General features: G+C 37.0%; 1 protein-coding gene across 1 annotated transcript in view; it reads left to right on the top strand.

The window, feature by feature from the left end:
• The first annotated feature begins 2,100 nt into the window (after nt 1–2,100).
• Nucleotides 2,101–14,937, top strand: part of LOC149563090 (uncharacterized) — a 31,879-nt gene continuing 19,042 nt past the window's right edge. Inside the window, exons 1-2 of the mRNA XM_089828066.1 lie at nt 2,101–2,505; nt 2,758–3,451. Of these exons, the coding sequence (XP_089684192.1) occupies nt 2,101–2,505; nt 2,758–3,451 (1,099 nt within the window). The remainder of the gene's footprint in view (nt 2,506–2,757; nt 3,452–14,937) is intronic.

The following is a 14,937-nucleotide window of genomic DNA, read 5'->3' as shown; positions in this document are numbered from 1 at the left end:
TAATAAATTTATATGAAAGTATATATATGTTGATATGGAGCACTAAGAAAATGATATATATGATTTAATATGGTTAATTGTTAAGATCAAGAGAGTCCCTTAGCGAAGAGAGTGATCTTACTATGGTTAATAACCAAAGATCAAGAGAGTAGCTTATAGTTACACTAGTTGTGATTTGATCCAGCAGCGATAGGGGTGAGAAAGATGGTGAGCGGGAGCGGTGAGAGTTTGGGTGGGAATCGAAATTTGAATTCCTCTGTACCTGGTGAGCAGTCTGGGGATTCCCCTATCAAGTCTGGGGATGTTGAATCTGGGGATGCTGATGATGGCAGGTTCTTGGCGCATTCGGGAGGGGGGCCCAAGCAGAATAAAAAATGGTCAAGTTTGTTTGGGATTCGACCTACTGGAAAGTCTGCTTTCCTGCCGGTCAAAGACATCTCTACGAAGGACAAAGGTGAGTTCTCTATCGAAATTCATGATCAGATCATTGATAGAAATATCTCTTGTATGGACTCTACCTTGGTGGGGCGCTTCATTGGAGCGACACCCAATATTGAAGATGTGCAAGCTTTTGTGCAGAGAAATTGGTGTTTGAAGGGTCAAGTGGACATCTCTGCAATGGGCAAAGGTTGTCTCTCCTTTTTTTCTTCTTGTGATGAGGATAAGCACGATATCCTTTGTAGCAGCCTGAGGGTTATGGGGAAGCATACCTTGCTATTACAGAAATGGGCCCCCAATCTTTACTCTCTAGATGATTCAGCTATTCAAGCCCTTGTCTAGGTGAAACTACATGGTCTCCCTCTTGAGTTCTAGGTGGAAGATGTATTCAAGGGCATCGCCAATACTTTTGGGGAACTCCTCTCTTTAGATCCGGTGACTGTTTCAAGGAGGAGACTGAACTATGCCAGATTTTGTGTTGGGGTATCCCATGGTGTGGATCTTCCTGAATCTATTTCTCTGAAATCTAAACCTAGTGTTTGGGATCAAAGGATTGAGTATGACTCTATCCCTTTTTCTTGCTTCCATTGCAAGAAAGCAGGTCACTGGGTTAAGAAATGTCCCTCTCTAAAAGGAAAAGCTAAGAAAAGTGCTAAGAAGAATAAGAAATTTGGGGTAAAGAAAGATCTATCAAATGGGGTGGAGGTGGCAATTGAGGTGTCTGCTCCTCCAAAGGATCAATCTAAGTATCCTGATGAAAGCAGTATTCCTATGCAGGGAGCGATTGTTTCCCCCCACCAAGATCTTAACTCAATGAAGATAGATCCATTAAAGAGTGTTGGGGTGGATGCAAACTTGTCTGCTCCCCCAAAGGATCTTTCTATATGCTCTGTTGTGGTGAGCAGCGATCCTGTGGTGACGAAGGTGAATAATGTGATTATCTCTACCCAGGCACCTCTAGAGAATCCTAAGAATGTTTGCTTGCAGAGGAATCAGGAAGCCTTGGGGATTCTTTCAAAGGAAGATCAGGCTTCTATTGAAGATGGATCTCAAAAGGAGATAGATCTACTAGCCTGGGATCCTGGGTTGAAGGATGGTATCTTTGTCAGTGGAGTTGTCGAGGAAATCCTTACTGCTTCTCATATTGAGGAAGTAGTTTGGGAAGAGGATATTTCTAAGGCTAATTGGACAGTAGTAGGGAAACATTCTAGGGGTAGGAAGAAAAATAATGAAAAAGATGAGGACTCTGCCCTGGTGAAAAACAACAAGAAGGGATCCAAAGTTGATTCAAAATCGACTAAGGGTAAGTTTGGTTCTTCGTCTAAGAATGGTGGAGCTACTCTTAAGAATGTTGAAGCTGGGTCTTCTCCATCTTCAGTTGGAAGACCCTCAAATTTGCACAAAAGAACAGTTGAGGCTAACAGGAGCATTGTTGATGGCAGTCAGAGAACTATCCTTGAATTTAAAAATTTTGTTAAATTATGAAGATCATTTCATGGAATATTCAAGGCTTAAATAACCCTCACAAACATGACATTTTAAAAAGTATGATTAAGGATAATAGGCCTGATATTTTTGTTATTCAAGAAACTAAGATGCTCAAGGACAAGGTGGAATGCCTATCTATTTTTAAGGGAGGAAAGATTTTTGGAAGTGATTCTAATGGAGCTTCAAGTGGTTTGGTGGTTTTTATGGATTAATAAATGGATTCAAGGGGAACTCATTTATCAGAGCAAAAATATGATGAATGTGCATTTTGTTAATTCAAAAGACAATTTTAGTTGGTTCCTTACTAATGTTTATGCCCCCAACACCAAATGGGGGAGGAAGGCTCTGTGGGAAGAAATTTCTAATCAGAGAAAGCTTTTTGTTGAGGATAAGTGGTTGGTGATAGGGGACTTTAATACCCCCTTGAAGGAATCTAAAAAATGGGGAGGCAATCAGACCAATCTGGATAATAGATTAGATGTTATGAACTTTATTGACCTTCATCTGCTCCGTGATCTTGATTTACATGGGATTGAGTACACATGGATGAATAGAAGAGCTGGTAAGGATTTAATTCAGGTTAGGTTGGATCGTGCTCTTATCAGTAATGAGTAGATTTTGAATTATAAATGCTCACTCAATGCTCAGGTTCAGGTGGGTTCTGATCACTACCCTATCTTCTTTGTTGCTAACAAAATTAACTTGCATAAGGATTTTCCCTTCAGATTTGAAAAAAATTGGACTCTTCATCCTAATTTGGAGAGCCTTATTAAGGACTGGTGGAACATCAATGTTGAGGGTACAGCTATGTTTAGAGTGGCTGCTAAATAGAAAAATGTCAAGAAGAATATTAAAATCTGGAATAAAACTATCTTTGGTGATGTTTTTGAGAATAAAAAGAAGATTGTGGAGGAGCTTAAAGACATTCAAGATAGGATTCAGGCTGATGGATATGAGATGGTTTCTAGGGAAGAGGAGAGTAATACACTGGTTGAACTTCACGATCTTATTTCTAAGGAGGAAATGTTTTGGAGACAGTGCTCCCGAAAGGTCTTTCTTAAAGGAGACAGGAATACCAAGTTCTTTCATATGACTACCTTGAAGCATAGGATGGTTAATAGAATTTTCAAGCTTAAAAAGGATGAAGGTTTGACTGATAATGAAGAGATCATTAAAAGGAATGTTGTGGAGTTCTTTGGTAGCTTGTTGCAATGTGACCTAGATTTGAATTTACACAAGCAGCAAATGTTCCTAGAGAGTATTCCTTCTTGCATCTCTGAGGCACAGAACTCATCCCTTACTTCCATTCCTTCTTTGGATGAGATTTCTAAGGTTGTTTTTTCTTTCGAGGGCGATAAGGCCCCTGGTCCTTATGGGTTTCCTCTTTTGTTCTTTCATAAATATTGGCGCATCATTGGGGTTGATGTTAGTAATGGTGTCAAGGAGTTTTTTGGTTCTAGAAACCTGCTCAGAGAGTTAAATGGGACCTTTATTGCCCTTATCCCTAAGAAGCCAAGTGTTGATAGTATGGATCAGTTTAGGCCTATCAATTTGTGCAATTCTTTCTATAAGATTATTTCTAAGGTTCTTACTCTTAGAATTCTCTCCATTCTTCCATCTATCATTTCTAGACAGCAAAATGGTTTTGTTCTGGGCAGAAAAATCTTGGACTCCATCATCTTTGTTCATGAAAACATTCATTCTCTAGTGGTGTCTAAGAAGGAAGGGTTTCTACTAAGCTTGATCTCTCTAAATCTTATGATAGAGTTGACTGGAACTTCCTTCTTAGGGGGTTGGAAGCTTTTGGCTGTAACAAGAGATTCAAGGATCTTATCTTTATGTTAATCTCTTTGGCTTCTTTTTCAGTGGTTGTTAATGGTTCCCCTTCCTCCTTCTTTAAGGCTTCAAGGGGCCTTAGATAGGGAGACCCGATTTCTCCTATTCTTTTTATTATCTTGGCTGAATGCCTAGGAAGATTTGTGAATAATATGGTGCTGAAAGGAGATTTTGTGGGCCTCAGCCCTTCTTCCTCGACTCTCATGTATTTGCACCAACAATTTGTGGATGACTCTATCATCATGGGGGAGGCCTCAGTGAGAAATGCTAGGAACGCCAAGAAGGCTTTGACTAATTATGGGGATGCCACTGGTCAAACCATTAATTGGAGTAAAAGTGTGATTTATTTTATCAATTTTAGTGAGGCTAAACAATTAAAGATTAAAAGGATTATTGGTTGTGAGAGTGGCTCCTTGCTAGGAACTTATTTGGGGTTACCTTTGGGATTATCCCCTCCTAACAGCTTTTGGAATTCTCTAATTCATAAAATACACTTGAAACTTTTTGGTTGGAAGGGATCTCTCCTAAGTTAGGTTGGGAAGGTTATTATTTTGAAATCTATCCTTCAAAGTGTCCTGCTCTATGCTTTGAGTATCTTTAAAATCCTGAGAAAGTATGCACTTGGTATTAAGAAAATACAGAAGAGTTTCTTGTGCACTGGTATGGAGACTAAAAAGATACTTCCTCTTATTGCATGGGAGAATGTTTGTATTCCCAGGGGGAAGTGTGGGCTTGGGCTATGAAGGATTTCTACTATTGAATGAACTCTTACTGGCTAAACTTCTTTGGAGATGGCACAAGGAAGAGGGGGGATGGAGGGATGTCTGGACTGATAAATATAATAGGGATCACTTTGACTTTCAACATTTTCTTTTCTCTAATGTTGATCAAGGGGGTTCTCAAATTTGGAAGAATGCTCCGAAATTTAAATATATTTTAAGGAGAGGAGTAAAATGGAAGGCAGGAAATGGATTGAAAGTCCTTTTTTGGGAAGATATATATTTTTTCGATCACCCCCTTTGTGAAGACCCAAGGTGGAATGGGTACATGGAGCAGTGCAAGAATCAGTTTGGTACTCTGGTCAAAGATTACTGGAAGGATGATTTGTGGGTGAATCTTCTTAGGGTGGATCTAAATTTGGCGAAGCTTGCTAAATGCTTGAATTCTTTCTATCTGAACCATGAAGAGGATGTTCTAATTTGGAAAGCCGATCCTAGTGGTATATACTCTATTGCTTCAGCCTTTGCGAATTCTTTTGATGATCATGATGTACCTTGCTAGGCTATCGCATGGGCGAAAGGTATGACTCCTGAAGTTAATATCATCTTTTGGATTCTTTTACAAAATAAAATATTAACTCTTGACAATCTTAAGAAGAGAGGGTTCTTAATTGTTAATCAATGTGTTCTTTGCAAGAATGACAGGGAATCGGTGGATCATATTATGCTTCATTGTTCCTTTACTAAGAAGGTTTGGGATAAAATTTGGAGTTTAACGAACATGGATTGGGTCCCTCATGCTACCATCCAGTTGTTCTTTTCCTGTTGGAAAGCTCCCTCTAAGAATTCTTTGATTATTAAATTGTGAGATTTTATTCTTCCTTATCTATTCTAGGGCATTTGGAAGGATCGTAATGACAGGATCTTTAGAGGGGTGGAATCCAATCCAATTCATGTTTTCTATAAAATCAAGGTCCTTTTGCAGGAAAATATCAAAATTTGTGGTATTGGATAGCACCCTTGTAATGAGTGGGATGTTGGGGTGATTAATAATTGGAATATCAGGAGTTTGAATTTGAACACAAAGGATTCTAACCCAAGGGATAATGCAAGATGGGATTGTCCTTCAAAAAATTGGTTTAAGATTAACTTTGATGGGACCTCCAAAGGGAACTTGGGCACTACTGGATGTGGAGTGGTGATTATAAATTTTAATGGCGACTTTTTTGGTGGTATGGCCATACCATTAGGGTGTCAAACCAATCACGTTGATGAAGCCTCTGCTGCTTTTCATGGTCTTATTTATGCCAAAAGTTTGAATTTGAAGAATATTTGGATTTAAGGTGATTCCCTCAATATCATTCATTGCCTAAGTAAAATCAACCCACCTTCCTAGACTATCAGCAATATTATTTCTAAGGCTGTTAATATTATTAATTTGTTCCAAAATTGCATAATATCCCATAACTATAGGGAATCCAATGGTTTAGCCGATCGGGCTTCGAATGTGGCTTGTTGTAATGATCAAAAGATCATATGGAAGTCATTTAATACTTTACCTCCTAAGGGTCGTGATCATGTTAAGCATGACAAATGGAAATCTCAACAAAAATCCTTTAATAATGATGCTATCAGTGAATTATGATTTTAACTCCTTTGGAGTGAGGCAGGCTATAATTTTTAGGAATGTGGGCAATTCACATGGATTTTGGTTGTTTCTTCTTCTCCTCTCTTTGGTAGTGGTTTTCGCAAAGTGATCGAGGGTTTTTAGACCAAGCAAACTAGTGTATCAGACACAGAGATTATGGGAGGAAAGAGGAAATGGGTGGAACCGCCTAGTTGTGCGGAGTGGAAGAACAAACCAGAGGTGTGGGACATTCTCAGGTGCGAAAATTTCATTGGTTATATGGAGAGACTCAAAGGAAATAACCCTGCAATTACAAACTATTTTGTTAAATCATGGAAGGACGGCTCAGTGTTGATCGAGAACTAGAGGATGGATGTCACAAAAGAGATCATTGCGGAGGCTACTGGATTGGATTTGGACGGGATCAATTTTTATAGGGAGAGGAAGATCTTGGATAAGGCGATTGATGACTTTGTTGAGATAGATCAGGAGAGAAATCGTCTAGTTAAGATAGGTAACTCGTATTTTAACCTGGCCTCTATTTCTTGTCCTTGGTGTTTTGTGTTCTTTGTAATTATGGAATACTTGACTCTGGATGGAAGATATACAAAATTGTATGGCTACCACTTTGTGCTGGAAAATCATTTTTGGCATGATATTAGGGTTAATTTTCCTTCCTATCTTTTGCAATCTCTTACCAGTTCAACCCAGGCCATCCAACGAGACCTAACTGGCGAACATGTTTGTCATGAAGGTCCCATGGTCTTGATTATGAATATCCTAAAATCCAAAAAAAATTTGAAACCCAAAACCTTGAAAGGGGTTGATCAGGATACTGAAGGGAGTATTTCGGATAAGGGTTATGACTCTGAGATGCAAGATGAGGTTGAAGGGGGTCTAGTTAGCTCAAAAAAAGGCTCAGGTGGTAGTACTAAAAAGAAGAAAAAGAATGTTGAGAAGGAAGATTCTAATCAGGACTGGGAAAGTGATTTTGTCAAGGAAATTGTCAAAGAGCATATCAAAAAAAGGGGTGGTAGCAAAGGAAAGGGTAAGGGTTGTCAAGATGAACGGGTCTCTCCTCAGTCTGATGATGAGCCCCTGGCTCAAAATTTGAAGAGGAAAAGAAATTCCTTGCAGCAATAGAAGAATAAATATGGTACTAAGAAGAGTGAGGATTCTAATTATGAAGATGATGGTGAATAGGGGTCTAAGTCTGATTTGGGTGATGATGCCAAAGGAGGGCTAGGGTCTTCTAAGGGACTTTTCAACAACCTTGGCTCTATTCAGAAGGAGATTGGTATCCTCAAGCATAAAATGTTGCTACTGAACAAGGAAATGGGTCAATTGAGCAAAATGGCTAGAGGGGAAAGAACATTAGGACAGCACATTGATAGGCTTTTGGAGGTCATAGGGAATGCTGAAGAAGTGAAAAACCTAATGCACAAGATCCCTATGATGGAAGTTAAGCAAAGGATCATGGATAAGGATATCAGTAGCATTTAGGGAAAGGTGTCCAAACTTGAAACCAGGATGGGTAACATGGATAAACAACTTAAACAATTGGTGGATAATGTTACTATTTTCTTGAAGAAGAATGAGGCAAATAAGGGCTAGGATTCCCCTCCTGGGGTTGATTCTCAAGGACCAAGAAAATGTACCTGGGCCCATTCGAAGAAGATTGAGGAAACTAGTAAGAAAGATGAGGTGAAGGCTGCTACTGAAACCATGCATAATATGGTGGACTAGGTTGTGAACCTAATAAATACTCCTTAGTTGGTCAGTTGTTGTTCCTTTGCTAGACTTTTGATGTCTTTTCTAGCTCTATTTTGTGTGACCTCTTGTTTTTTTTTGAGGTATGTTTCATGTTGGTTTTTGTTTATTTTCTTTGTAGTTCTTCTCTCATTCTTTTCTCAAGAACTCTACTGATGTAGAGGTTTCAGGTCCTTTAACACATGTTTTTACTTAATCAAAACCAAAGATCAAGAGAAAACATATAAGGAAAGAGAGTTTTTATTATGGAACTTATAAGGCTGGAATATTCTATTGAAGGTAACATCTGCATATGTGATAAGGGCCCTAGATAGAGATTTCTCTTCCATGAAGGACCTTAAAGGGAGCACTTCATAGAAGACATGAAAGTAATTGAGGACCTAAAAATGTTCATTAGGGTTATCAATCTTGATATGGACATGTCTTTAAGGTTAGGGTTATGATAGATGATAGAATAATACAATTAGGTTTATTATTATTTAAATTCTAACATTTTTTATGCAGGTATTACTTGTCCCTAACTAACCCTAGTAGTGGGGACATTACACTTGTTGGTATGGTTCAGTGCGGTGGTAGTTATGTTTAGTTGCAAGTTTTGGTGTAACAGTTTGCTATTGTTTTGTGTTTTGGGAGTTTTGGTTGGTTGCGGCTTGGTCCATTTGTTATGCCTTTTTTTGTGGTGGATGGATTTTTCTTTACTCCTATCCTAGTTATAAGTTTTAGTTTTTTTTAAGCTTGGTTGTTGTTGTCTCATTCTAGTTTGAGTTTGGTCTAGTAGGTGCCACTTCTTGTGACCTTATTTTTATTGTCTAAGGACTTGGTGTTTCTTTTTCTATGATGGGTATGGGCCTTTCTCACTTCACTTAATCATAATATTTCGCCATCATTTAATATCTCATTCTTGATCATTTTGTTGGCCCTAATGGCATGTATATAAAATTGTCAAGTACATATTTTCTTTAAATTACGATCAACCAAGAATGTTGTGTCATGGGATAGACAACCATTGAAATAGTTAATAGTTTTTTGTTCATTTTTAATTTCATTTAAAATGGTTGTAATTCACCCTCAAACCAACAAAAAATTGAGTGAGAAATCACATGAATTCTAAGATTTAGAGTGTTTAGTACTATTCATTGCTATGGACATAAGAGTAAGAGTCACTCCTCTCCCATTTTAGCGTTGGCTGACAATTGTGCTTCTTTTGGTAAGGTTATCCTTTGCAATCATGTAGAATCTTTGCATCTACAAGTAGTTGCATTGGAATGAGGTTTATATCTTAAAATTTTGCAAGAGAAATGGTGGTTAGGATTGTAAACTGTATCCATCATTTAATACATTTTTAGTTCCCCTGTGATGATTGTTGGTGATGCCAAGTAAAAGCAACTTTAGACAAAAGACAAGACATTTCATGATTACAGGTTTTGTTAGTATTCGAAGTGTAGTGTTACCTTAAAATTTCTCAACCATATCTTTATTGACATGTGCCATTTAAATAGGGTCATATATTTTAACTTCTTAACTAATATTGTTTGTATGTCCCTATTGAGTAAAAATTATAAACAATGTCTTCAAATTTCAGCGCATTATAAAAGGACTTCATTCAATGGTGAACTCTCATACTATGAATTAGAAAATATTTTTTTAAATAATGTCTTCATAATTAAATATTCATTACAAAATTTCTTTAAAACTCAACTAAATTGCTTTGAATGGATTTTTTCATCTATTAATTATACTTATTAATTTTGACCAATCCTAAAATATAGTCATAATCAATAGTAATCAAAGGAATGTCATCAATTTTTTTCATCTTCATCTCCATCAATTGTAATAGTAAAAATAAGTGGTATTAAATTCTACGCACCTAAATGTCCACTTTCCTAAAATTGATGCATTCTAAATATGTTTCAGCAATGCAATGAGAACAAAAATATGAGTAACCCAAGTACACAAATTTGATTACAATAACTTTTACTCACAATTGAGTGCAAATTGTTGGCATTATGATTATTTTTGTCATTATTGACAACACTTACTCAATTCTGTATGCTTATCGAGCATCAAGTGGTTACCTTGTAAACTTAGCAGTTTAGCAGTTTACACCGAGCAGACAGTGGCTACTGAGAAAATATAGAATGTGAAGTCTAGCAGTGTCTACCGAGCTTCTCAGTATCTACCATGCTTCATAGTGTCTACCGAGCAGATAGTTTGTGTCATGAAGATTCAGTGCAAACTGAGCAATGAAAGATTCAGTGTTTACCGAGTGAAGCAAGGTAAACTCAGTGTATAGTATCTACTGAGTGACACTACATCTACCAAGTCACTAGTGGTTACTAAGTTCAAAACTACATCGAGTGATTAGTATGGTCTAAGCCTTCACTTCTACCGAGTGCATGAAAATGTCGAGTAGTGTAGTGGATGTCGAGCATCAGAAGGTCACTGAGTCAGTTCAGTGAACTCGAGTTATTTACTATTGAGCCGACTCTATAATGTATTTGTTTACTTGTATTTTGGCTAACCTTGTAATTTTGTAACTTTGAAAGGTATATATGTAAGATGTATTGTAAGATATCAAATATGTATGTGTGAATGAATGTATGATGCATGGAATGAGAAGGAATTGTGAACTAATGTGAAGTATATGCGAAAGATCATCAGCAGCAGTTTAAGGTACATAGCAAGGTCAATTCAAAGACTGAAAAGTTATATCCATCACATGAGGTGATCAGTGCATAAGGGATCTTATCAGCAATTAGTTGCAAGCAGATCCACTGCTTCATCCTAATAGTTGAATCATATTTTTCAAATCCTCTAACAAGGTAGACTTAACAGTCTTTGTATAAATATCCTAACAAAGTGCATACTTCATTGTATGTTTGCAAACCCTCTAACAAGGTGGACCTAGGAATCCTTTGTGCTCCTAACAGGGCAGATCACCAGAAGTGGTCAATGTAAGCCTTAATAGGACAACTTTATACTATAGTATTGAAGTTTTGTGGGTATCATCCACACCCCAATTTTACTTTCTATTTGGAAGGTTTCTAGGTCACCAAAACATTGTGTTCACTTGTGTAATGATTGTTTTATGTTTCAAAATTTATGCATGCAATAGCATAGATGGATGTATGGTAAATTAATAAAAAGTTTTAAGGTTACTAATTCACCCCTCCCCTCTTAGTAACCTGTCATATCCAAAATATTTCCAACACAAATATTGTGTCTTCTCTATCCTTCTGCAACCATGTATAGTTTTTCTATCCACACATGAACACATATATTTAGCATAAAAATGGGACAAATTACAAATTTCATTTTTAGAATTCGAAAATAGGATGTGTAAAATTTAAACAAGAATATGTATACATAAAATTTAAACACATACTTTCCTTCTATCTCCCAAAAGTTTCTATGTAGAATTGTGATGTAGGAGCATCCTAAACTTTCTCACAGTCCTGCATGTTGGAGGAATTCTAGTTTGTAGTTTTGGAGTTTGGCAGATACTAGTGGTAGACATGATCTAGGAACTCAGCATGGTCTAGGAACTCAGCATAGTCTAGAACTTGACATGGTCTCTAGAATTCAGCATGGTCTAGGAACTCGGTATGGTCTATGGAACTCAGCATGATCTCTAGAACTTGGCATGGTCTCTGGAGCTTAGCAATGCTTGGGGAATTTACTAGTGCTCAGCTTGGTTTTACTGACACTCGGTTTGCTCTTGGTTTATGTGGGTGCTCAGTTATCTATGAGCTAACTTTTGGCATTAATTTCTGTATGGGTATTTAAGTTTGTGTTGTAGCCGACTTGTGGCTCGACCAATATCTAATGTAAGGGATTTAATTTAGTATGTAATGAGTTGGGTTGACTTGTGGCTTAGTTGGGTATAAGAAGGGATCTTGTAGAGTATTTTTCCAATATGATGATGATTCATTCCATCTTGGAGAAGGTGATAAGGAGTAGATGCAAATTTTGAAGAGCTAGGGTTGTAGCTTGAGAACCAGAGGATTTCTTGGTGGACCTAACGGAACAAGTGTAGATTCTTTTTGGTGTTCTTATCTAGTTGTGGATCTGAACTAGCTAGAATTGGTGTGTGGTAATTGGATCTTGTGGGATCTTGCAAAATTGGTATTGTAATTTTTGTTTGTATTTGGCCCTAACTCGAAAGGCCTTACAACCTAGCATATTGCATGTAATCAATTATTTATGAATAAAGAGTTATGATTTGGTATTAGATCTTGTCTCGTTATTTATTTATTATTGTGTTTTCACTGTGTGATTATTTACTAGGGGTTTGGACATCTCCTTTGAGGATTATCCTGCTTTGCACTACATTAGGTGGTATCAAAGTGAAGGTTTTTCCTATGTGTATTGACAGATCACCGAAGTTGAGGTAGTTGGCATCAAGATCTTGGGTTGGAGAAAGTTGATCTTGTGTTGCCGATTGATCTTCTGGATTTGTGGATCAATTGCTTAGGGTTTACAAAAAAATTATAAGATTCCTCCAAGAAGATTAGACCCTAGGAAAATTAATGATCTTAGTAATGTTGTGGAAGAAAGGATCTCAGAAAAGAATAGAGTAGAGTTCAAATCTAAGATTACATTAATGAAGAGTAACATGATTGTTGAAATAATAAGTGCTTTAGGTGGTGTACCTAGGCATGTGGGTACTAAAGGTAGTTATGAGGAGATTATTGAAGACTTTGAAGTTACTGGATCTAGTGGTGAGGATAGAACTGATTGTGTGGCGAGACCTATTGGAATTAGGGCTAATTAGTTTACTCGGCCTAGATCTCAATTGAAGCTAAAGCATAAGGTGGAGGTTTTTAATTTGTAAGGTACTTTGACTCTTGAAGACCTGATTGATTGGATTGGTGAGTTGGAAGACTACTTTGACCTTGAGGATATTGAGGATCCACTCAGAGTTAGGTTGGCACAAACTAAGTTAAAAGGACATGTTGCTCTTTGGTGGAAAGAACTACAAAGAGATAGAGAGGAGGAAGGTGAAATGAAGATCTCTAGATAAATATTGATGGTGATTAAGTTGAAGGCTAAGTTCATTCCTATTGATTATGAACTTGAGTTGTTTAAAAGATTGCAAAATCTAAAGCAAAAAGATATGTCTGTGAAGGATTACGTTGAAGAATTCTACAAGTTGACTATTTGGTCTGGTCATAGAGAATTGTCAAAGGAAAAGATAGCTTGGTACACTAATGGTTTGTGATTCAATATTCAGGATGAGGTTGGTATGTTGAATATTTCTTTAGTTGAGGATGCTTATCAGTATGCTCTGAAGGCAAAAGATACTTGTTGAAAAGGAAAATTCAAGGTAATGCTAGAGGGAAGGAGAAGTAGGATAGCTCGGCACAAGTTAAACCAAGTGTAGAAGGTGAACCAAAACATGTTGATCAAAAGAAAAGGATAGGTAGAGGTGTGTTCAGAGGTAATTATTTCGAGTGTGGTAAAGAAGGACATAGATTTTTTGAATGTCTGATTGATGGGACAATTATTGTTGTGAATGAGGCTAGTACAAGACAATCAGCCTAAGTAAGGAGAGAGTTTGTTGGCTCAACGAGTACTGGTTGGTCAAATGACATTGGATTCTTGTCAGAGGGCTAGTTTTTTAGGACTTGTTGTGAGTTTGGTGGTAATGCCTGCAAGGTGATTGTGGATGGTGGTAGTACTGATAACCTTGTTGTTGAGGATATGGTTCCAAAACTTGGTTTAAAGAGACTAAGACATCCTTATTCTTATAAGATTAGCTGGTTGCAAGGTGAATGATCAAAATTGAATCAACATGTTATATTAAATCATATATTTTAATTAATTATTGTCTTTAATCAATTCTAATGACTTTTCAATTTGAAATTGTCCATTCAATTTCTAATGAAGATGTAGATAAAATGGCCTTTCAACTTCCATGAAGATGTATAAAGAGGCTCAAGTTGAATTCCAAAAGGCAGAATGATATGTAGAGACAGTTGATTTTCTGAGGTTGCCAAATTGTATCAATACAAAGTTCATGGGCAGACATCTCAACCACAAGATTGCCCAACTCCTATAGAGTTCATAGGCATACATCTCATTTATAGGATAGCCCAAATTTTATGAGCTCGGACACACAACTCCTCCATGAGTTTGTCCAAACTTGATTGATTTGCAAGCATACATCTCACTTATGTGATTGTCCATAATTGTATGAAATTTGAGTTTATGAATAAATTGGTTTCTTGGTATTGTTTATTATGTGTTCACAACACCATTATTTCTTCTTTTGGTATTGTCCTCTAAATTGGTAAAATGATTCAGATCAGTGGTATCAGAGCCAGGTTCAGGTTCCTCTTCTAGCTATATAGTTTTCAAATCCAATTTCCTCCTCCATCCCATAGGCTTCTTTGTGTATGGTCATAAAAAATTTCTAAAAGTATCAATATCGCTATCAATTCCAAAAGCATGGTGAACTATATTAGAGGTCACCTTTAGAAGAGTGCATATCCCTACAACAAGATCAATGATAGTGTCTCTAGGTCTAGTAAATTATGAAGAAAGGAATTGCCAAATACTAGCATCCCTTGTTGCTCCACCTCTTCATGACATTTGGTCTTCCTTTAAAACCAAATCATGGTGATCCACTTTCTCCTGAATTACATTTCTAGTTATTGCATCTAGTAGAAGATGAGGTGGTTAGAGATCATGGTGAAGCTTCTCTATTAATGAAAGCCCTTTGTGTTGGTTTCCTTCTCCACCAGCCTGTCATGCTACTCTACTACAATTCATTATTCATTTTTTCCTTTTCCTCTTTCCACAATTCTATATCCAAGATAGGATGATGCTTTCACTTCATATCCATCTTGCACTCAATGTTCAAAGTTTTCCTTTTGTTGTTCTCTTCAAGAACATATATTAAATTGATCTCAATTTCCAAGTTGGTAGGCACTCTAGAGGAAGAGTCAATAATAGGCACTTGTAGATTTGAAGCATCACTTGAAGGTAGAGGAAAATGTTGGGATTCACTATTCCCATTTCCATGTAATTGGGATTCACAATACATCAAGCTTAGAT

This window comes from Cupressus sempervirens, chromosome 4 (assembly GCF_028749045.1).
Source record: "Cupressus sempervirens isolate cs-2001-9-10 chromosome 4, ASM2874904v1, whole genome shotgun sequence".
In the NCBI taxonomy this organism is placed as follows: Eukaryota; Viridiplantae; Streptophyta; class Pinopsida; order Cupressales; family Cupressaceae; genus Cupressus; species Cupressus sempervirens.
This window is presented reverse-complemented; position numbering and strand designations above follow the sequence as displayed.